General features: G+C 41.4%; 2 protein-coding genes across 5 annotated transcripts in view; one reads left to right on the top strand and one right to left on the bottom strand.

Moving 5' to 3' along the window:
- The window catches only part of vps35 (VPS35 retromer complex component), a 33,522-nt gene extending 29,414 nt beyond the window's left edge, over window positions 1–4,108 (bottom strand). For 2 of the 4 annotated variants that reach the window (XM_040147331.1, XM_040147412.1), the window contains exons 1-3: window positions 3,963–4,108; window positions 2,693–2,791; window positions 1,787–1,883 (exon numbers count right to left, since the gene is read on the bottom strand). In XM_040147331.1, coding sequence (XP_040003265.1) covers window positions 1,787–1,883; window positions 2,693–2,791; window positions 3,963–3,965 — 199 coding nt within the window. In that variant the 5' untranslated portion in view covers window positions 3,966–4,108. Of the gene's footprint in view, window positions 1–1,786; window positions 1,884–2,692; window positions 2,792–3,133; window positions 3,260–3,737; window positions 3,919–3,962 lie in introns of those variants that run through there. The other 2 variants (XM_040147536.1, XM_040147492.1) reach the window with 2 other exon arrangements.
- An 8,124-nt stretch (window positions 4,109–12,232) lies between these two features.
- Window positions 12,233–22,066, top strand: mtfmt (mitochondrial methionyl-tRNA formyltransferase). The gene is made up of 9 exons (XM_040129627.1): window positions 12,233–12,470; window positions 14,442–14,639; window positions 15,904–16,026; window positions 16,109–16,211; window positions 16,294–16,369; window positions 16,459–16,550; window positions 16,956–17,034; window positions 18,009–18,082; window positions 20,843–22,066. Exons 1-9 carry the CDS (start codon window positions 12,259–12,261, stop codon window positions 21,023–21,025), a joined length of 1,140 nt encoding a protein of 379 aa, XP_039985561.1. The 5' UTR covers window positions 12,233–12,258; the 3' UTR covers window positions 21,026–22,066.
- The last annotated feature ends 1,179 nt before the right edge of the window (window positions 22,067–23,245 follow it).

Below are 23,245 nucleotides of genomic sequence, written 5' to 3'. Positions count from 1 at the left end.
AACTGAAGGTGCTGCTGCTGCTCTCCTGACATGCTGCTCACACTGTGAAGACATGGTGTAGACACAGGGTAAGGCTGGAGACTTACATGCTTTTGACTATACGTTCGCCTGCGCATGATGGCTGCCTTGCGTATCCTACGTCCATTTAGAGCATCAGTTGTGCACATCCTCTGAACTTATTGCCGGAGCAGTATGGGGATGTGACAGGGTAGCCATGTCAGCAGCAACAACAATGGTGGAAAGTTTTGACAGACCAAGTCCGCAGTTACCCACATCTGTGTGAGGTATCATTTCCACTGCAGAGTGACGCCCTTGAGTGTCATCCTGTTTATTGTTTATTATTACATCATGCAAGTCTGGTAGTTCTATATGGTCTGAGCACTCTGACGTGCCCTCTAGAGGTATTTTCCAGTAATACGAATAGTACATAGGCAAGTGTGTGAACAATTACATTCACAATGCAGCCAGCTGTCTACGTGAACGTCAGGCTAAAAAGCAAGTATGTGTAGTGTAGTAAACAACTCTATGCTTTTGTTTCTGCAGACATTAAAAAGAGCGCCGTTGGTTCTCACTTTGTTGTTGCTTGAATAGCGTCAGAAGACATTTACATAAAGATGATCCTTTCTCAGCTTCCCCTGTGCTGCCACTGTAGCTCAGCAGGGGCACCAGGCTGCAACCCATCTTGGTCATTCACAATGAACAGCCGGCCGTCCAATCTTTTCAGTCCATACATGTGAATGGCCCGTTATGAGGCTAGGAGGGGAAAGCATCACATAGCCTTGAATAACTTAAGCTAGGGCCACCTTCTGGAGCTGAGCCTTACTGGGGAGGTCAAAGTCAAGCGACTGGTGGGTGGGCCTACACCAGTTGGGCTCAATCTCAAAGCGTTACATTGACAGTCATGAGGATTCAGTACCCTGCCCGTTGGATGGTGAGGATATGCAGAGGCTTTGGTGTGTCTGACCTGTGTTTACGAGAACTAGTTTTTGGCACGTGGACTGTTCTGTCTGTAGTCCTAAGGGAGCCAAAGCTAGTAAATATGGGGTGACTATAGATGGGTTCACCTCAACACGCGGCAATGGCTCTGGAACCAGACTTGATATGGAACTTGGATGCTTGTACCCTCCTTTCCAAGAACCCTGATTTTTTCAGGGCAGGCATCACTTGGGGACTCCACAGTTCTGCGAGCATGAATGTGAGTCCCCCCAGACTCACATTCTGCTCACATAGTCAGCAGCAGAAATGTGGAGTTAGAAATTGTGTGCCTGATCTGAACCAGAGAGATGCTTTGTTACTGCACTTCTGTGCTAGTCAAGGATGTCTTTAACAAACACTTTTTTTTTTAACATAATTGGCATACGCTGCTTTTTCTGTAAGGCTGGGCCGGGTTGTCCATCATATTTGGTATAGTCAGAGGGGGAGTTGTCTCACCAAGTGTGCTGAAGACCCTGTTGCATTTGCTTATGTTGCCTTTTCTCTTGTTAGTTTCCCTGGAGTTTAGAATTTACAGAAAGGAACGAACAGTCAAGATTACTGATTGCTTGACATCGACTGTTTTCCTCGTGTTATGCTGCTAGAATCTAGGTTGTGTAGAGAAAGGCCTGCTCTAGCTATTACACAGTCAAACATGTTGAGATAATATTTAAAACAAAATTTACTGTAGCTGTCTATTATTGCAAAACTGTCAGTACAACAAAGCTTGCTGAAGTGAGCAAAAATTCATCATAGCCTTGTATCTGTCTTCCTGCACTTTCTAATGTGTTTAGTCAACAACCTCAAAGGATACAGAGCTCATAGTAGCTCTTTGGAGAAAGCATGGAGGTCCTCAGCTCACCCAGCATGTTAGAGGCATGCTTCAGAGCATCCATCAGCTTGTTCTTGTCCTGTAGACCACACAACAGAGTCAAGCTATGAACATACTAAATCTTCACAACCAAAACATTTCAGTATTTTAAGAAATTATACTTTATACCAGTTATTTCCCATGTATAACAAGATACACACTAGTTTAAAGCAACACCTTATCTCTTAGCCTTCAATTGAAATTAAAAATTTGAAAATGGTGGTATCAATGGCAACAGAAATGGTGGACGGTGCTTTCCATGTACAAAAATTTATTTTACCAACCCACCCAACAAACAGGAGCATTTTCGTAAAGTGCTGCTCCACCATGATCCTCCAGAACAGTTTCAATCACTTTGGCATAGAAAACCAACAGTATGACCAAATGTTGCCTCTCAAACGATCCTGGTAGTCAGACTGCTTTTTTTGTTTTTTTACTTCATTGAGGAACTTGAATTGCTATTTAATCAATGAAAAAACTGAGATGCAGACAGTAATTCAGCTGTCTGGTACCAGACTACAAAATAAATTGCCCGAAGAGCCAGGACCACAACTGGCTGGTCTGCTTAGTTTATTTTGCATTTCAGAGGGCTGAATGCCTTGAATATATATTTGCAGGGTAAAGACAATAATGCCTCTTTAACATATGATGAGGAATCCATTTTCCTAAAGAAAACCAATATCTGAAATGTGCGCCGGAGATGCCAGTAGTTTCCCATCAGCAAAGGGCTCCTTAAGGTTGGTCAGCTCGTTACAATAGGTGCAATATAAATAACAGGGCCGAGAACCAATGATTTAAACAAATAATCACACCCGTAATGATCGTTATAACAAACTACCGTCATCCTACCAGGCATCGCTTCATCTGGAAAGACTGGACCTTGACAGCCTGCACAGCTTCATCCAGAAGCTTCTCCTGTTCATCCTGGGGAGACTGCTGTGTGGTTGGCTGTAATAGGAGCATGCACACAAACAAATTTTGACTGTTGGCTTATTGTACTGCTCATTCTGCAGACTAAAATCAAGAAAGTCAATAGAGCAATATTTGACTGCAATGCAATGCTATGCTATGCTATCTTGCATAACGTTTTGAACCGGAAATTGCGGCATTTAACTAGCTTAATAGGTGCTTAGCAGTCGCCTTTGCTTCACCGGACTGGGCTGCAAAACACAGAAGAGCGGGAGCACGTCGTCAGCATCACATTATCTAGTTTCATAGAGAAATAAAAATAGCCTCAGGTTATGCTCGGGACAAATCTACAGAGTTCAATACGACGAAGACCTGCAATACCTGGCAAAGGTTTGGCGTGATGTATTTATTCGTGTTTCTACCAGCAAAGTTCAACCCCTGTCATCTCATGCAAAGCCTTGTGCTGGAACTGTCAGTGACCATGCCCGGCGTAAAACACAAATAGGACCTCGGCTTCCGGAACCCAGGCTGCCCGAAAATAAGCCCCCGAACCTAGCTCTTCCATTGCTATTTCAATGAGAGCGCGACAGAATCAAAAGCAACTACTTCTATGTTTGCGGTTAACACAGCCATGTCCCCGCGACGTATATTCGTGCATATGAATGTGCGAAAGCACGTCTGAAATTTCTGTGTGTTCTGGCCTGTTAGGGGGTTGGGCAAAGCTCTGGCGCTAACCAGCAGACCCAATTCCTACTTGTTTATGCTGAGACAAATTCAGGCCACAACATTTAGCGGCAGTAAAATATGACACAGCAAAGCGGAAGCGCACGCTAAACAACAGCTAGCGTTAGTTGTCAAGACTGTCACCTGTTTTGTCCCGGAAATCTCAAAAGGCTGTATTTGCTGGCCCACTGGACCCAACACATAATGCGGAATATGGCATGAAAAATACCTTACAGATAACGTCGATAAAATAAACGCTTACGTGAAACACCCTAGCAACACCCTTGCAGTCAGTTGGTAGCTTGTTAGCCTTGCTAGCCGCTGTCTGACGTTAGGCCATAGTGCCACTCACACACACAAGTCTAAATTTAGATCATTTTTAGACACTTAAGATTAGTTGTTCCACCGACCGAAACGGACCGCAGGCGGGTATCCGAAGGAAACACCCGAATGCATGTAAGAATACTCTATTTAGAGAACTACTTACCATGATTATTAGATGTGTATTAGATCCGTCGGAGAGGCTGGCCTGTCATGTGACTCACATTAATGGTGCCTTCACGGTCCGCTCTCGAGTACGACCACATCAGAGGGGCAGGCGTGGCCAGCGTGCCGTCCCCCGCAGGATATGGGTGACCTGGACAACGAGCCAGCGGTGCAGATGAAGTTTTTTTTTTTTTTTTTCCCCCTTCACTGAACCGTCAAGTTTATACCATCGAAAAAGCAGAGCCCGGTTCAGGTGCGCCGAAAGTCAAATGCCACACCATGAGCAGCTGAACATACTGTAACAGATAAACACGAATAACAGACAAAAGAGAATAAAGAATAAAACCGGGGTTTTCATTGTTAACGTAAGGAGTGCGGTGCTACTTATGGTCGTACTGCATATTTTATTTTTATAAAAACACTTCGACGCCAGAATGGCAACGTTGTTAACTATTGGTTGTAGAGAGACATGAATACATCCCCAGCACACCACGTCAGCAATCAGGATTTTTTTTTCTTTATTTCTTTATTTTAGAGAATAAATGTACATTATCGGTATGTACACAACAAACCGTCAATACCAGGGGTGCATATACAAAGTCACGAGAAAAAAAAGTGAAGATAAAGTACTACAAATTCAAAATAATGTGTCACGGTTCACATGGAATTTCTCAAACACACAATTAGTTTGAAATGCCTTCTTATTCTAAGGGCTCTTAACATTGTGCCATATTTATGCACTTCTTGGCAAACAAAGAAAACAAAACAAAAAAAAAGAAATCAATATTTTGTTTGGAGTTTGGTCATTTCTTCTTGTGAATGTGGGACTTTTCCAATAATAAAATTAACTGCTCAAAAAAATATCTTTATCCTTCTCATTACCTTCAAAACATTAAAAAATGTCTTTGAATCGGTTGCCCAATTTTCCTTCTTATATAATGATGGACATCCACCCAACATATTCTGGTATACGATATGATAATTCTAAATCTCTCTCATGTCTTTTTTGCTAGATATATTTGATACAAATTTTTAAAGGAAACCTCTTTAACTTTATTACTGGGACAAAATTTGCTCCCAACTAGCCAAATTTTGTGCCAGGTAATTTCTCGATAAAGCCAAAATCCCAAAAGGCTCTTCCTGCGGGCAGAGTTACAGCTTGCATGTAATGCCTGGGCGTCCCCACCAGTCATTTAGATCCGAAGAAGTCTTTCAGATGAGAGGTGAAACGTCTTCAAGAACCTCCGGCAAGTCCAGTTGCCTACATATAGCACGTAGAAATGTCGAAGTCGTACTGTGGGCTATCTTAACTGAGCTGTTGCAGCCTTTTTCACTGTGCAATAATGTTTTGACAACTTTCAAAAATGTGTTCCCAAATCCAAAACACTTAATAACTTCAAACATAAATTGGTGGCTTCTTGTGTCAAATGCTTCATAAAAATCAACATGTCAAATAAAACTATTGTCCAATATATAGTCATTTTAATCAATCATGTCCAGTATTAATCATGTGTTACACAATATATTTCTTCCTGGAATAAATCCAATTCATTCCTCATCAATAATATCATCCAATCCTGATTTCAACCTTTTAGCATAGGCCAACGCAAATATCCTGGCATCATTATTTAACAGACAATTATCAATACCTGGTTATCTTCTTTTGGTTTAGGGATCACTTTAATAAGACGTTAGAAGAGTTAGAAGAAGAGTTGGCGGTCATTCTGCTTTGTCAAAAATGTATGGAACTGGAGAGCCAAACCTTTTTCTTTCATGCTGGCAGGCATGCCTGCTTCCTGCATCAGACTGTTCAGTTTCTAGCCACAAACGTAAATGAAAGTTTCCGATTATACAATATCATTGAGGAGTCAAAGAAGGTAATAGTCCAATTCAATGCCTCCATGTCTTACGATAAAATATTTCCATTTACAGTGAGAAATAACCATTTGTTATTGGAATTTCTATTGTGTACAAGTGACACACTCAGTGTATTTAAAAGTTCATTTTCATCTGCCCCAAACTTGCTCCTTCCTGGTCATCCTCTTTTGAATCCTTTTTTTTTTTTTTTTTTTTCCTGGTATATTCTCAGTACCACTTGATTCCCACTCCCTGCTCCCCTGCATCGCCTTCTCCCCTCTCTTCGCTAGATGCTCCATCGCACAACCAATGGATCCAAGATACGATGCAAATTATCACAGCTTGAAAAAATCCGATGCACAGCTCCATTCGGAGATTTTAAGAAAAACCTGGGACCCGTTAACAAATGTGTGACTAGTTTACCTGGCTCGGAACCATGATCTCACACCTGGACAGGTGGTCTGTCCTACTTAGGCTGAAGTACACTGTGATGCAGGTCTTTTTTGTTTTGTTGACTTTGCTCTTGTTTTGTTTTTGTCCTTTTTGCTACCCTGATTTAACTTGGGGTGGTCGAGGGAAGTCTTGGTTGAGAAACCCTGGTTGCCCTGGTACAGCGGCCGGGGATTAAGACGCCGGTTAGTCGATTCGTCGTGTACTCAACTGCCCCTGGTGGCAGCTCAATGTCCAACCATTATGTACGAGGTAATATCATATCAGTTGTTTTGATTGCCCAGTTTAAAATCATTGCATGTAGTTCACATGCCTGTCCTAGTTACAGTTCAGGGAGATGCTATGGATTCAGCTGCAGCCCCCAGCGTGCCTCTCATCCGACTCTCAGGTAGAGGTAGGTGTGGAAATAACTGAGGAGTTCTGTGGACTTATCAGTGCTGATATCTTGACACGAGGTAACAGTTGACCCCTTTCATCACTTCTACTGTTATGTGTATTTTAATGGTGATTAACACAGGCTGGTGCTCGGTTATGTATGGTAACTTGTCATGAGCTGAAATTTCCAGTCATACATCTATTGAATGAGAATGAACCGTCAAGAGAACAAAGCTTTGATCAGTTGGCAATTGCATTGTCGTCTTTCAGGAGGAGTTACATCAACCACTCTCCCCACCCATGGCTCCCTCCTCTCAGGCCCCTCAGAGAAGTCAAAGGGTGGCTTTTCCTTTGCTATGAAAGGAAAAAGATGCCATGTTCTTTCTCTCAATGTGTTTTGCTGTACAGGCTGGACCTGTCAGAGCTGCTGTATAAAACATATGCTTGAGCTTGACTGTGAAAAAAATGTTACAAATTAAAAGACTGAAATTGGAAATTAAGAAACTGGAACATGGGGGGGGGGACAAATGTATTGCTATTCATTCACCATCCATAACTTTTTTCATTTAATTTTTAGGAAAGGGAGAATGGAAAGAAATAAGTAGACAAATAAAAAGGAAAAACATCTTTTTCTGTGTTTTTATTGGTGGAAAAATTGATGTGTGATGGCCTCTCTGACGATTCTAGCTGTTGGGTGATCCAACGCGACTGGGTCCACTATGTCAGGTGGCATTGGCAACTGGTGTGGTGCTCTTGCTTTTCAAATAGTGGGCCATGTTGTGGAGCCCCACACGTGCTGCCACCACCTCACATTCCCGCTCTGGGCACATTCGCAAGCCTCTCACAAGAGCAAATGTCATCTCCATCCTGACCCTCGTGCTCCGAGGCTCACAGGTTCCCTTGCTTGAGTGTCGGGATAGGGGGTCATCAGGTACCGCAGACGTGGGTATTCTCTGTCTCCAAGGAGCAGACCATCAAAACACCCTTTGAATGATGAAGTGTGTAATGTGGGCTGGTGGTTGTGTTTACTTGTTCAAATCTTTGACCAAGAGTGGATTCCTGAAAATTGCATGAGTCATGCACTGACCCAGACCACCTAGCCTCCAGGCTGGTCACCATTAAATGGTGATCACGTCATCTGACAAAGCATTTGAGGCCATTTTAACATATTGCCGGTGTAACAACCCCCCCCCAAATGTGTCATTAATTGTCCTGAATAGAAATAGAACTTTTAAGGACAAAATAATTTGTAGGCCAGCCTACAAGTCAGATCAAATCCAGCCTTGGTCTGGATCATTTGGGACAACTACATGCCGCATGCGGCCCTGAGAGCTACAGGCACCATCGGGAACATCCTTGGTGTTGACAGTATCTCCATCTGTTGGTTCAGCTGGTGTTGTGTGAGGTGGAAGAGCCTTCGCGCCTTCTGCGACCAGTCCCTTTAAGGAAGAGCGGTATCGGATGTCCTCCTCATCCACTGCGGTGGGAATGACCTGGGGGAGGTCTCAAGCGGCCACCTCGTCGCAGCAATGAAGGAGGACCTGCACCACCTCCACCTTCAGTATCCAGACATGAAGACCATCTTCTCTGGCGTCACCCAGAGATGCAGGTGGGAGGCTGGTGCCGGTCTGAGGAAAACTGACAAGGCTCGCAGGTTTGTGAAGAGTATCATGGCTACATACAGTAAAGTTGTTACTAAAAATTATGTTGCACTAGATATTCAGCTGCCTTTTTTTATCATGCAAACTTGACTTGTGACAGTTAAGTTCCCCTTTACCTTGATAGACAGCTGAATTCTTTTATTTTTCATTTTTATAAGTAGTTACAGTTGATTGTAAATGACTCACTAAATTATTTATTTCATCCATTTATTATGTTCTTTTATACATCTTTCTGGTGTTGTTGATGGATAATAAAACTCTTGAAATGAATACAGTTTTAATGTAAAATAAAAGTATTAATGAAGCTCTTGCCATAAGTTTATGGATGTTTTTTATTGTGCATATCTGGTACGAATTTTAAAAATAGCAACATACATATATTGTAAACATCGAGGAATGCAGACTTGTCAGAATTTGTAATTAATTACAAGGCTATTTCTATGTTAGAACAAAATAAATAATAGAAATGTTTATTAAATGTTGCTGTCCTTGAACATTGACAATGGAGGATTGATTGAAAGACAGATATTAGAGTTTGTGATTTCCTCATGTGTCTTATATACAGTGGCATGAAAACATTTGGGCACCCCTGGTCAAAATGTCTGTTACTGGTAATAGTTAGACGAGTAAAAGATGACCTGATTCCCAAAAGGAATAAAGTTAAGGATGACACAATTCTTAAATATCTTAAGTAAGATGACTCTTTTATTTCCATCTTTTACAGTTTCATACTAACAAAAAAGGAAAAGGGCCTGAAACAAGAGTTTTGGCACCTTGCATGGTCAGTACTTAATACGCCCTCGTTGGATCATTATGCTTTTGTAGAAGCCATCCTCATCTTTAGCTTTTTTACAGACAGTGAGATGTTTGCTTCTAGAATTTGCTGGTATTTAATTGAATCCATCCTTCCCTCTACCTTCCCTGCGCCACTGGCTGCAACACAAGATGAAAGCGTGATGGATCCACCCCTGCACTTTTGGAGGTGTTCTTTTCAGGAAATTCTGCACCTTTTTTCTCCAACCATACCTCTGCTCATTGCAGCCAAAAAAGTTCTATTTTAACTTCATAAGTCCACAGTACTTCTTTCCAAAATGCATCAGGCTTGTTTAGATGTTCCTTTGCAATCTTCTGACTCTAAATTTTGTGGTGAGGACGCAGGAAAGGTTTTCTTCTGATGACTCTTCCGTGAAGGTCATATTTGTGCTTGTGTCGCTGCACTGGAGAACAGTTCACTACCACTCCAGAGTCTGCTAAATCTTCCTGAAGGTCTTTTGCACTGAAACGGAGGTTTGATTTGCCTTTCTAGCAATCCTACAAGCAGTTCTCTTGGAAAGTTTTCTTGCTCTTCCAGACCTCAACTTGACCGCCACCATTCCTGTTAACTGCCATTTCTTAATTACATTACGAACTGAGGAAAAAACTACCTGAAAACACTTGGCTATCTTCTTGTAGCCTTCTCCTGCTTTGTGGGCATCATTTACTTTAACTTTCAGAGTTCTAGGCAGCTGCTTAGAGGAGCCCATGGCTGCTGATTGTTGGGACAAGGTTTGAGGAGACAGAGTATTTATAAAGCTTTGAAATTTGCCTCACCTGGCATTTCCTAACAATGCTTGTAAACAAGCCATAGGCCCAACAAGCTAATTAAGGTCTGAGACCTTGGTAAAACTTATCTGAGAGATCAAATCTCTTGCAGTGCTCAAACATTTGTCTGGTGCTCCTTTCCTTTTTTCAATCTAAACTTGTACAAAACAAAAATAACATTAATCTTGCTTAAAATGTTGAAAAGAATTTTATGCCTTTTTCGAGATCAGTTCATCTTGTATTTACAGCAACAGAAATTTTGACCAGGGCTTCCAAAACTTTTTCATGCCACTGTACTTATCGATTTTAATGACACTGAAAACACTAATTCACCTAGGTGTCTTGTTCGATTCATTACGAGGCTCATGGTAAATTTGGAAAAACCATGCGAGCGTTCTGTAGTAAATGGAAAATGTGCTTGGTACCGCTTAATAGCATATTTAAAAAACTTCCAAAAAGTTGGTGTGTCCTTTGATCAGAGGAAGCTGAATCGGAGGGGGTTTTCTGGCATCGTTCAACCCATTTGAGAACGAAGGATGTCGCCAACGCGGTCTCCCTTCTCAACAACCAGATGAAAGGAACCACCTTCACTGCTCCATACACGACATACTCATACTCTTCCATCTGTTGGCGCCGGTCATTCACTTTCAGAGTGTGGATTCCCTTCAAATTACAGTAAAAGACAAACACTTTAGTACAGACATGGTGGATCCCAGTGAATCACATACAGATACCAGTGTGTCAGGATAGGTGCAGGAATGTCTGCTTCAGTTGAGGACCATCGTTTCTGAACTCACAGTATTAAATGAACAAACCCCTAAATGACAAATGTTCTTCTATATATTATGTATTGTACATAAGAACAAACATAACTTCTTTTGTGATATGATAATTTTGTAAATGAACAACATTTCTAAATAGAGAGTTTAACGTGTGTATGACTGTCTTCTGCGCTAAGCCTCATACTGAATAGCAGACACACCCAAGTGGAAGAAAGACATCAGGTGTAACAGCATCAACAACAGTGGTTAATTTCAAAGTAAGGAAAGATTTTCTGTTTTGGGTTTTCCATCCACTTTAAGAAAGGGCTGTAGTCACTTGATGTTGGTAAAAATGAAAATGGTGGCCATCGGGATCACGGACATCATGAAGGATGATCAATGGTTTCATTAAATGTTGCTATACTTGCTCATGCTTTTTTTTACTGGAAAGTTACCCCATGGTAGGTTTTGTATTTCAGCCACTTCCACCACTTTGTCCGGGGGCCCATCAAATTTCCTGTGTAATGAGGGCATAGAGTAAAAATGTACGTGTCTACCTTCTCGCCTGTGAAGAGCTGACCCTCCTCAAAGTGCGTACTGCGCAGACGTGCGGAGCTGGGGTCTCTCCTCACGTTCATCATCACGAAATCTGTTGAAAAGAAAAAGTCTTTACACTGGTGCTTTCAGACTCTACATTCCAGGATGATGTGTGTATATTTACAGTGTGCGCGTACAAGGCACCACATCTCTTCTTGAGAAGGGACAATGCACATTGATTAACACGAGAACGTGGGTCCATCATGTAAATGTGCCAGATCTAGTCATGAAGGCCAATTGTCCTCCGCAGACCCTGGCAGGTTAATGGCTTGTAAGAGCATTAAAAGAAAACGTAGAAAAGCAGGTAAGCACAGACAAATAGTTAAACCATGCGAGAAGTAGCAGATGACAAGCAGCCATTAGCCCATAAGCTCACATTGGGGCAGAAATAAAGACCATGACACCCAGGTTCGATATGACAACACATCAAGGTTCACACACCACAATGAACCCCTGACATGGCAGTGACACCCCCACTAGGCCTCTTCAGATTATGAGAGCCTATTTGACTGTCCACTAATCACAATATTGGGGCCAATTTAAAAAGGAAACCTCCACAAGAGGCTACAGCCTGCTCTCGGTCTGCCGGTTCACTAAATGCAGTAAACGTACTGCCTTCTGCCCCCCACCCCCTTCCCAGCCGGCGTCATTTGACCTCTACACTGCATAGCTGCGTGACCAAAGGCCCGTGCAACGCTCCGTCAACGACTCTTCTCCCGTTTAAACCGAGCAGATATTCACAGTTGCCCAATCGCGACGCAGGAAGTGAACGCGACCGACCTGCGACCACATGCAAGTTACCCAAACGCTATGTGTCCGGGTGGCGGCAGTACGCTTGCTTGCCAACCCTCACGAAGAAGAGGACGGGGGCGGAAGTGCAAGGGGAAACATGGCGGCGCCCTGTGTCGACACATATAGGGCGAATCCCTCTGAAGTCGCAGAAACTTCCTTAGTGCCAGCGCTGACAGTTGAGACACACACGGTGCTTTGAACTGAAGCGAGGGCTGGTGTTAGTATGTGGACGAACAGCAAAACAGCCGGAGCCACTCTGACAATCCTCAACTGCTTGCAGCGCAGCTGTCAACCGACGGTGTTGCGGAGGGGGACCGACGGGCGGCAGCGGCGGCTCTGTAGACTTGTGTCATCGTCGGGACCCCCGTGGAGGCTCCTGTTCTTTGGCTCTGATCAGTTTGCAGTGGACTCTCTAAAGCTCCTCGCATCCAGCAGGTGCGAAGACTACTACACACCTCCCCGTTTTTACAGAGACTTTACACAAACGAACATTGCATTGCGTGTTGCATCAGGGCCATATTATACAACATGGGTAGAAAGCTGAATGCCTGAAGAAAAAGCGAAACATCCCCCGTTGAGCTGCTTCACAGAGCAACAGAGCAGGACTGAAGTGATGTATTTTCACGAACATTGTTTAGTTGTTTATTACGGTCAAGTTGTAAAGTGTCTGAATTGTAGCCTGAGTGATACAGGATTTGTGAGCTGATACCAATATTGATATTTGAGAGAATAAAGAAAATCCAGTATGAGATATCAGTCGAAATTACATTTTTAACACCACCACAACATAAATATTTTTGATCATCGTTTATGGTTTGTTTGCGTCCATCGCTGCTGGGCAGGATGTTTTACAGTAGAAAACAAACATCTCAGCAAACACTGAGATGTTATATATCTATATCTATCTATATATAATGTAGATAGATATAGATTCATAGTTTAATGTAGCCTCAAGCCGAGATAAAGGGTGTCTACAGAGGCCTGGTAAACCCACTTCTTTCTATCTCCGCAACCCCAAGATTTATTTTTCATTTTCAAACTTGTAGGCTTCAGATGTAATCGACCCTGAGTCAAATGACATCACTTGAGGCAGTTTTACAGATTTCACACCGCTCCCTCTAGAGCCTTCACAAAACTTTTTTCAGGTATTCAGCAGTGCCCCCTAAGACCTGTAAAGAGACTTTGATGCATAGAATTGGTAGAGTTCCCTTTTAAACAAGACTATGTCAAAACCTAGTATATGGCTGGACTGCCCTTTATCTGTTTGCTTCTCTCCAACTCTCTGTGCTCACATATACAGTAATTTAATACAGCTGAACTGCCAATAAAGTTGTTCTCATTTACATGTTTTTCAGTTTCTCTTGTCAAACAATGGAACAATATGAAATAGTGACTGACACGCAGCCCTTTAAGACTAATCAGTCACTTCCAAGTAATTTCCAGGCTGCTGCTCTGCTGCTAAAGACGTCGTCGTCTGACAAAATCAACATACACCGAGGTTAAAGACAATGGCTGTGCTGTGATTTCAGGTATATTTACTTGTAAAATGATCAGTCAGAGAGAAAGGTAGAAGCTCATTCACGTCTGTGTTGGCTGCTGTGTGGTCAATCGAGTGAGACACAGAGAGGTGTGCCTGCGGAGGAAAAGACTGACCTCACGCTAGCGGTCCAGCCAAAAAACGAAGCCTTGGTGAATATGTATGTGCCCAAAATGTAGCATGAATAAATTCTTACTTTTTATTTAAATTCTATCATATTATTGAGTCAGGTCACCTAATAATACTCTTTTTTTTTTTTTTTAAACTGACAATTAAAAACTACACATTGACTACATTTTCATTAAAACATATTTCCATGCAAGTTAAAGCCTTTTACTGATTTGGAAGGATGTCACTCTGTGCTCTGCTGTACTTGTTCTTTATTTTGAATGCAGTATTTTTTCCATACTGGGATCCAGTAGTATGTAGAATTTACTTATTCTTTGATCAGATATGTCAAGTTTTAAATCCTAATTTTGCCAATTTCACAGTATTTTCTTTCTTTCTTTATTTTTTACTTTGACAAAACTGTTGAACACCTGCTTGTGTTTAGACAACATTTAACATTTCAGAAGTTTGGTTTCCTTTGTTATCCTGACAGTCCCATTGCCATTAGGGTCATCATTAACCTAATATTTGGCATTAAGCCCTAATCTTTGTCCCAGAGTTTGAATAAAGGCAAGGTTAGATTGCCAAGTCCCAATCTTCTTTTCAGTTCTAGTTAAAAGACTCAAATCTGGTCCCAGAAGGCTTGAAAACTGATGACAAGGGAATTTATTGGGCATTTTCATCTTGCAGCTCATGGCCTTCATTGTCTTGGAACAAGGGAAGTGAGTGCATGATATCTAACCTCCATGTTCTGTTTGCAGGAGCTCCGGTGGAGAGATAGTGGAGTCCCTTGAAGTTGTTACCTTGTCTGGTCATGTCCCAGTGAAGAGTTTTGCTCAACAGAACCACCTTCCAGTCCATAGCTGGCCGCCTGACATTGTGGATGGACAGTTTGATGTCGGGGTGGTGGTGTCTTTTGGCTGTTTACTCCATGAGAGACTGATCAAAAAGTTTCCATAGTGAGCATTTTTTGTCTGTCAGTAATGTGTTTGGACTGTTGCTTGGACCTGGTCTGGTTGCAGAAGGAACACGATCCAGAACAAGTCATGTTGTCTCTTAAATGTAATGATACCTTACTCAGTACCCACTGAAACTAAACCCATTGGCTGTGTAATACAAATCTCTTACCTGCCACTGGAGGTCACTTATCCAAGCTTTCAGGAAAACTCAGGTATTTAGTACGACAGTGGTTTATTTGGGAATTTCTGGCCATTGATACTATTAGTTATGATAACATCGTACTCACCAACATAATGGCTTTAGCTGTCTAGATTTTAAATGATCATTTTAGAACCACATGAAATTTCTTCGCTTCTCTTCAGCCTAACATCTGGTGATGATTGGGACAGACAGCGCAGCTGACTAAATCATCATTTCACGGTTGGACATCGTCTGACCAAATCAGCATATATACAGGTTAATAACAGCTGTGCTGTATCATCAGATATATTGATGTGTAAAACTCATGATTACACAAAAGTTAGAGATGACAGAAAGCCGTCTTCTAAGTTTTGCTGCCCCACAGCCCCAGCCTAGGCTACACACACGGCCTGTTACTCCTCCATCGGTGTCCTCCTGCTCTCTGTTGCCACGTATACTGTCTTTTAATGCAGCCGATATTCACAACATAGTTGTTCTCATTTACATATTTTTCTGTTACTGTTGTCACACAACTGAATGAGTACGAAATAGTGATTTGATCGCGGGCCATAATTACTACGTGTAAACAGCAGTCATTTCCGAGCTTTTGCACTGCGGGGATAAAATCCTTATTTTGTTACTGTGACAGCGTCTGACAAAATCAACATAAATCCAGGTTACTGACAACAGCTCTGGTTTGCTTAGGGCTATAATGGCATGAACAATCACAGAGGGGGTTCGAGGCAACTAAAGGTTGTCTGAAGTTTACTGCCTCACAGCCCCCAACCCTCGCTGGGCTGGTGGAGAGAGGACAGTTGCCTGAAATAATGCATCATTTGATAACATAATTATCCAAAGGCATCTCAAAGCAATATTTTGTGTATATACATCATCCCGACGACAACAAGATGGTGTTAGCCTGGAGCCCTGGCAACTACGTACACTTAGACATAGAGTCTAACCTACACAAAGCATGAAATTATAAGCAGTGCATAAACTGCGTATGTGTCTGTTGTCCTGAAAATCTCTAAAGCCACCACTGAATGTATCAATACAAAATGTGCACATGCTCTTCCGTTCCAGCGGGATTTTGAATGTTCACCCCAGCCTGCTGCCCAGGTGGCGAGGCCCAGCGCCCATCTTCCACACCATTTTGCACGGTGACACTGTGACAGGAGTCACCATCATCCAGATCCGCCCTCACAGGTAAACAGAGGGGAAACCCTCCGCTCTTCTTTCCCTACGACAAACATAAACAGAAAATCAAAAAAATGTCTTCACTTCCCAGGTTTGATGTGGGCCCCATTCTCAACCAGGAGCTCCATCAGGTCCCTGAGAACTGTACTGCTGATGAGCTTGGAGCTGCCCTAGCCACTAAGGGAGCACATCTGGTGCGTTGTTGGAACATGTTTATCCAAAGATGATCACCTAAGCTTCTTGATAACGAGATGGTACTTTTATCCTTGATTGCAGCTGCGTGATACGCTGATGACACTGTCTGAGAGAATAGCAAATAAGAGGGAGCAGAGAGAGACAGGTGCAACATTTGGTACGTAAGTCTGAGTTACATAGACACAGTTACACTAAAGAGAAATCAGGAGAAATCCTTCCAACTCACATCTGAGTTTCCTCCAACAGCCCCAAAAATCAGTACTGCCCTGAGCTGGATGGTGTGGGAGGAACAGACTTGTGACCAAATCGATCGTCTGTATCGTGCCATCGGATCCCGGGTAATGAGGACTGATGTGGGGCCATATACACTAAACAACTATGTGAAATATTTTATATGAAGTCTGTCTATCTAAATTTAATTTGTTCTTCACGCTCCCGTGTATTGATGAATGTTCTACTTGACCTAATCAGACACAGACTGGTCACGTGTTAAACACCAATCAGTGTTTTAATAGTTCATAGGTTCTTTCATGAATCCTGATGTCAGCGTTAGCAACAGGGTCGACCCCACCCATTCTCTTATCAGAGGTGTTCTCTCAGTTCTTCACTAAAAGTTTCTCTCAGCAGCTCTTAAGAGGAAAGTTTTAGTTTGGAACTTTTATCACCATTTAGCAGGACTCCTAGTGGTAAGATAAGATCATTTGTGACTGTGTCATTGTAGTGACCCTTCTCTCTGCCGTCAGATACCGTTGAGGACCATGTGGATGGGCAGGACAATAAAACTTCTGGATTTTGTAGGAAAATGTCACATTTCATTATCAGGTCAGTTCATTAACATTGGATTTATTTACACACATTTATGCACACTTTTTTCATGGATTAGGTTTTTGCAGTATCCACTCCATGTGTTTCTGAATATAAAAAACATTCTGGTGTCAGAAAGGGGGGAAAAAAAGCCTCAATCCTGTCTCTGAAAAACATGAATATGCCAGCTGGGTTCCTACGATAGAAACTGCAATACTGTGACATGTAAACACTTGGGGTATGAATAATGAGTTTACCCTGTGTTCCATGTAGAACATATTCAGATCCTGAATATGATCAAAACCCAGATGAGACTTAAAACCAGATTGTACATGGTGGAGGGTGGAACTTTGCTGTCCATGTATGCCTGTATTAGTGGAATCAGTACTGTCGGTGCATTTGAAGATGTCTCCACCATAGAACTGAGTAGCACTGTGGGTGGCCATACTTTATGTAAGGGTGGGCCCTTTTTTTTTTTTTGGATTAGCAGATGTATTTATTCTTCCTGTGGACAGTATCAGGTTTCTGACTGGTGGAGCCAGTCAAACACTTAAAATCTCCTGTTTGAAGCGAAGGTACAAACAATAAGCGGCTTTGTTGAACTAGAAACACAGTTCATTTTCCAAAAGCAGACAGCGTTCATAACAATTGTAGGAGAGCGATCAACTCGAGTCTCGCAGAGCACTGCAGTAAGAAACATCCAATCGAGAAGCTTGACATAGAGCAAACTTTGAAGAATGTTGTTCCATTGACACACTAATCTGTGGGGAAGAAGAACACAAGTTCTCAGAAAAGAAGTTGAAACATTCCTGTCACAAGAAACCATATGGGGTCATCAAACTGTCTAGAAGAATGCTGTGTGTCTGTGTTGGGGAACATTGAGAGTGAGAGGCCAGATGGCATACGCGTGTATTTGCTCTTGCCCTATGCTACTCCAGAAATGCATATTTGCAATGACCCTGACCTTTCGTGCATGACTCACATGTTTGCAGATCAAAAGAGGAAACCTGTCCCTGGCTCATTGACCTATCAGAAGGAGTCCAATACTCTGGCTGTCTGCTGTAAGGTCTGTCCAAGTCTCACATTTATTTTGTTTAGTACTGCCAATGACCTAAACCCGTCCCTCTCTACTCCGCCCCCACTGCCACATCAAAACATTTCCCTTTAAATGATATTAATTCATTTGAATTTGTGTTTTTACACATGTAAAATGTTCTCAACGGCTGAATTCAGATGTGATCATACTGTGAATAAATCCTTTTTGACAAAGATGGCCAACATACCTTCATGTCATAAACAGGGTTGTCCAGTCTTTTAAAGCCAGGGAGCACATGGAGGAAATAGTATACAGTCCTGGGCCATGACCTTTTTGATTTAAGAGATTGAATCTAAAGAATCTTATTGAGTCAATCTTAAGCACTTTGTTCTGTACACTTGAATCTTCAGTGAGATGATTTTATCACTATTACATTTTACTCACCAGTAAATATCCCTCCTAATGGGAGCTGTGATGCTGGGCCTTGGACTGAAGAGTTGCTGTCAGGTCATGTTAGTCTTGTAGGGCAGATTCGACATACATCACAGAGGTGACTGTCTTTTATCTTGGACCTCAGTCTGCTTGTGTTCCCTGTCATTAGAGAAAATGAATATGTCCGGTATACAGAGCCAGATAAACTCATCATCTTTTTGGTATGGTGCCCCATCTGGAGAAATCTGGACTTTTCCAAAGCCCTGCAGAGCTCCGCCAGTGGGAGCTGCTGATGGAGCCTTCAGAGAGTGTCATTATATTGTATTTCATAAGCTCCAACTGCACATCCTCCTGTACTCCTTCCGCTTCAGCAGAGAAAGGGTTGGAGAACAGGAAGACGTCCTACTCAATGGCAGCAAAATCATGAAAGCACTGGTTAGATTCTGTCGTCAGTGACGTGAACACAGTCAGGTATTTCCCCATTTTCACAGAAATGCAGGTGTTTTGGGAAACTGGAGCTGGGAAGTGTGAAGTATTACACCACTGATTTATCTTTCAAAAAGCTGAAGCTGCAAATTGTCTCACCTCTGTCCTCGCTCTTTAGCTGGGGAGGACCTGAAGGACTATTGAAGGGTTTTGTTTCAAAATATCTTCTACGTAATATTCCTTCACCACAGCTATTGACTGTTGGCAAATCAAACAGACATAGTTCACCTTCTACTGTGTTAGAAAAAATTTGTTGCCACCGTGTCTGGAACCTCTTGCATTCACTGTCCACTTTTTGCGTTCTTGGTACTGCTGCCACGACTTGTGGCTGGCAAAGCCTTTTTGGCATAGAAAAAGCAGCAAGCAATGTACCCATAGGGTGATAGTGACACCTAGTGTTCACTATAAGAACTGTTTTGTAATTGTCTGGCTAAATATAATGTTAATTTATATGGCCCATGAGTTATTTTAAAATGAAAGTGTTGGGCTGCAGTATAGACATCACTATATTAAAGTGTCAGTATTAGTTCTCAACACTGTTGGCACTGTAAAAAAAAAAAAGAAACATTTTGTAAGCTTTGGCTGTGTGTTTTGATTCTGTTGAAGTACAATGCAGGTGTTTGCCATTATTCCTACGAAATTACTGTGCAATTATGAAAAATGATTTGATCAAGGGACACAAAAAAGATAGTTAAGAACTAAATATATTTCTTTTTTCTACTTCATTTTGAATATTCTCATTTTGTATGTTTTTTTGGTTTTTAGTGATTTCTTTGATATCCTGATGTTTCTTAATCAAATTTTAAAATAGTATGTACTATGTGTATATATATATTATGAAATCATGTTCAATAATTGCCAATCGTTTGAGAGGAGAAACAGAGATTTTATTTTTGATCCCAAGCTATACATGTAACATATGCATATTTTCCCTTGTCTGCTTACTTTCCTGTTTGACTCTTTAATTTCACTTAATCACACTAACTAATTAATCACATTGCACCGAGGAAATTGTTCTACAGCTGAAACTGGAAGTCCGGCCAGGGAACTTGGTTGCGTGTTATTTCCGATTTCTCTTCCTATTATTCCCTATCATCTCTCTACAGTTGGCTATGATAAAGGCATAAAATACCCCACCAAATAATAAAATAAAAATCATCATCTAACTGAGTTTAATGTACATTTCCACAGCGTTAACAACAAAGTCATGTCAGACTCACCACTTTACTGCTCTCACTCTCTTTCTCTTTCTCTACTTTGCATTTTTTTTTCAACCAACGTTAAGCTGCAGTCTGTGAAACTTAACTCTATCTTTAATTATTCCAATTACAACCTTCAAGGAAAGGGAGGTATTTTGCCCTTTTAGCATTTGGAATTCTTTTAATCTGAAACATTTGAGCAGTCAAGGGTGTGTTGCATTGACAGCAGCTTTTTACCAAATGTTAAAAACAAATCAAAGTAGATTGCAGTTGTCTAGTTAAAATAGTATTTGTATTAACAAGAGAAAGTGTTCTCTGCAGAGTAGTGATTATGACATGGCTCTGTTGATGTGCTTATGGAATTAGTGCTGTGGAAATGTAAAGTACAAGGCACCAGGTAAACATGGAGGAAGTGCAGAGTTTGTATGAACAGCAAACAGCGTCCACAGCAAATTAAAACAAGAAAATATAAAATAGGGGATTCTTGAGAAAATGACAAATGAAACACAGAAAATTAAGAATAAAGGCCTGGTTCTAACCAATTCATTCAATGTTTTGAATGTAGTGTCAGTAGCACAGCATTCTTTTTCCCTTTCCCTTTTGATTTACTGTTTGTCATTCTAATATTTTCTGTGGCTCAAACATTTGTGTTGATCTGTGTTCCCTGTTCCAGGATGGATGGGTGGGATTCAAGGCAGTGCTTCTGAAAAAAAAAATGACAGCAGCCGACTTCTATAATGGCTACCTGCATCAGACGCTGCAGAAGAACCCCCCCTATCAGACAGCTGAAGGACTGTTTGTCAGTAGAAAAGGAGGACCTGCAGCACAACTGATGAGAGAAAACTCAGTGTTGTGATGTTAAAACAATAATTTTATTCCTTGATGTGAACACTGCAGCGATGACATCATATATTGGATTTTACTGGGCTTACGTTGTTACTCTTGTCTGTTTTAAGACAACTGCATCTACAGTACATTTACTGTATTAATGTATTTGTACTTTACTGTGTACTTGTAATAAATGAATGTAAAGTTGACAGACGCCAGGAACAATCATGAAAAACTATTTATTTCTATTTATTGCTTTCTTTATCTTTTCTCCACTTACCTAAAAGGATTATTTTTTACAACTTGTGAATTTTGATCGAGTGAGATTTGATTAACCAGTCTCCTTGAATGCAATGTCACTCCGTAGCAGTGTTTGAGTTTAAAAAGTGCCTGTTGTAAGAGCAAGCGTTGACCCATGGTATCATACTGTGTTTGCAGTGACAGTGTTACCGTACCAGTGGCCAGGGAGCTCAGCTATACACCAACTCCAGTTTACACTTTCTTTACTCATTGACAGTGTTCTGGTAGTGGCTTGGTCTTTGTCGGCTGCTATGACTGATGCAGCAGAGATTTAGTGGAGTTGGTTTGCAGGTGTTTTGCCTTTGCATACTATACCACAAACCACTGGAAAACACTACATCATGAACTGTTGGAGCAGTAGCACATTGGGAAATTCATGTTACCAGAGTAGTAATTAACATCTTCTCAAGGCCAAAAAAAGTGCTGAGGGGCAAAAATCCATCTTTATATATGAAGATGTACACATGAAATACTAACATTTAAAATTGGATGTGTTAAATGTGATGAACCTATAACCAGCTCAAAATGTCCGTGTTATGGTCCATGCCTACTGTAGGGGCTTAAATTCCACAACAAAGTTAAAAGATAGTTTGGGATTTTTAGCCACACAAGTAGCGTGGCTCATCAACTATTGTACTTTGCTTTATGTTTAGTGCCAGCGATTGGGCGCTTGCTCATGTAGCAACTGAGCAAGATTTCTGTCACTAATTTTATGTCTTGCTGTATGTTCCTTTATGTCTGTAGGTATATTCCCTTGTTGCTCAATAAATTGCCCCTTGGGGGTGTAATAAAGTTGAATTTAATTTTAAACATCCACATGTTAACATTGTCACTGTGAGCATGTTAGTATGGTGACCAAGCCCCCAGTAAAGGCACTGGGCAGGGAAGCTATTTACTAGACATAGTGGCTTACTACAACTTCCGTGTGTATCATGTGTTGCACGCTGGCCCAAAAAGTTATTTTTTTCCATACACAATCATTGGAAAAGGAGAAGCTATAAAACAGTTATTAATTTTTTCTGAGTATCGCAAATGCTGCGGAACAACTCTTTTTATTACCAAAATTTTATCTATTATTCCAGTAACATTTGGAAAGTCTAGAAGAGTCGTATCATTAAATAGTTTTATCCTATTCATGTGTGCGGGATGCTAACAGAAAGCCCAAAAACAAGGAAGCGTGAGGGAGCCTGCAGAGAAATTGATGTTTTTCAGCATATGCGCGAAGTGAGCAATTTCCATAGGAATGAATGGGACGCTGAGATCTGAGAATGGGTATTATGCATTCAAATTTGCTCTTTCCTCCCAATTATGCAAACATCACTGGACTATGTAGCCTTGACGCAACGTGTACAGACTGAACAGCAATGGACCATGGTGAGATGGTGTTATGAAAAGAGATATTTCTTGTGCTCTCAATGGCACCTGCCAGTACCCTTTTAATGGATCGAGTTTGCTTACATATTTCACTGCCCCAACTTGATCCATACAGACTTTAGCGCTGAGCAATGGATAAGAATTGGGCTTGGTCACAGCATTTACCTTATGAAGTCTGTGCAACATCTCGGTGATTAATCATATTTTTCAACTAGCAAATATGGAGCCCGACTGGAATGGGACGTATGCCAATGTTGTTATCAAGCGTGTACTTGGCTTCTGCATCAACAATTTTTCGCTTCTCTTCAGAGACTCGATTAAATCTTTGATGAATCCAAAGAGGCCCAAGACAGTCAGTGATTAAATGTTCAAACGGGTTGTCCCATGACAGGATTAGACAAAGTGGGGCAGGTTTAATGAAATGATTTGGCTGTCCTGTTACTTTACTTGTATGGCAAGTCTTAATGTGAGCCACAATATCACACATAAGAGGAAGCCAAAAGTAGTTTACACAAAATGTGACAGTATGTTTTCCTGATTCCCTAATGTCCAGTATGGTCATGAGAACACTTCC

The sequence above is a fragment of the Xiphias gladius genome, chromosome 1 (genome assembly GCF_016859285.1).
Source record: "Xiphias gladius isolate SHS-SW01 ecotype Sanya breed wild chromosome 1, ASM1685928v1, whole genome shotgun sequence".
Lineage (NCBI taxonomy): Eukaryota > Metazoa > Chordata > Actinopteri > Istiophoriformes > Xiphiidae > Xiphias > Xiphias gladius.
Note: the sequence above shows the minus strand (reverse complement) of the source record. Positions and strands in the feature narration are given on the sequence as shown.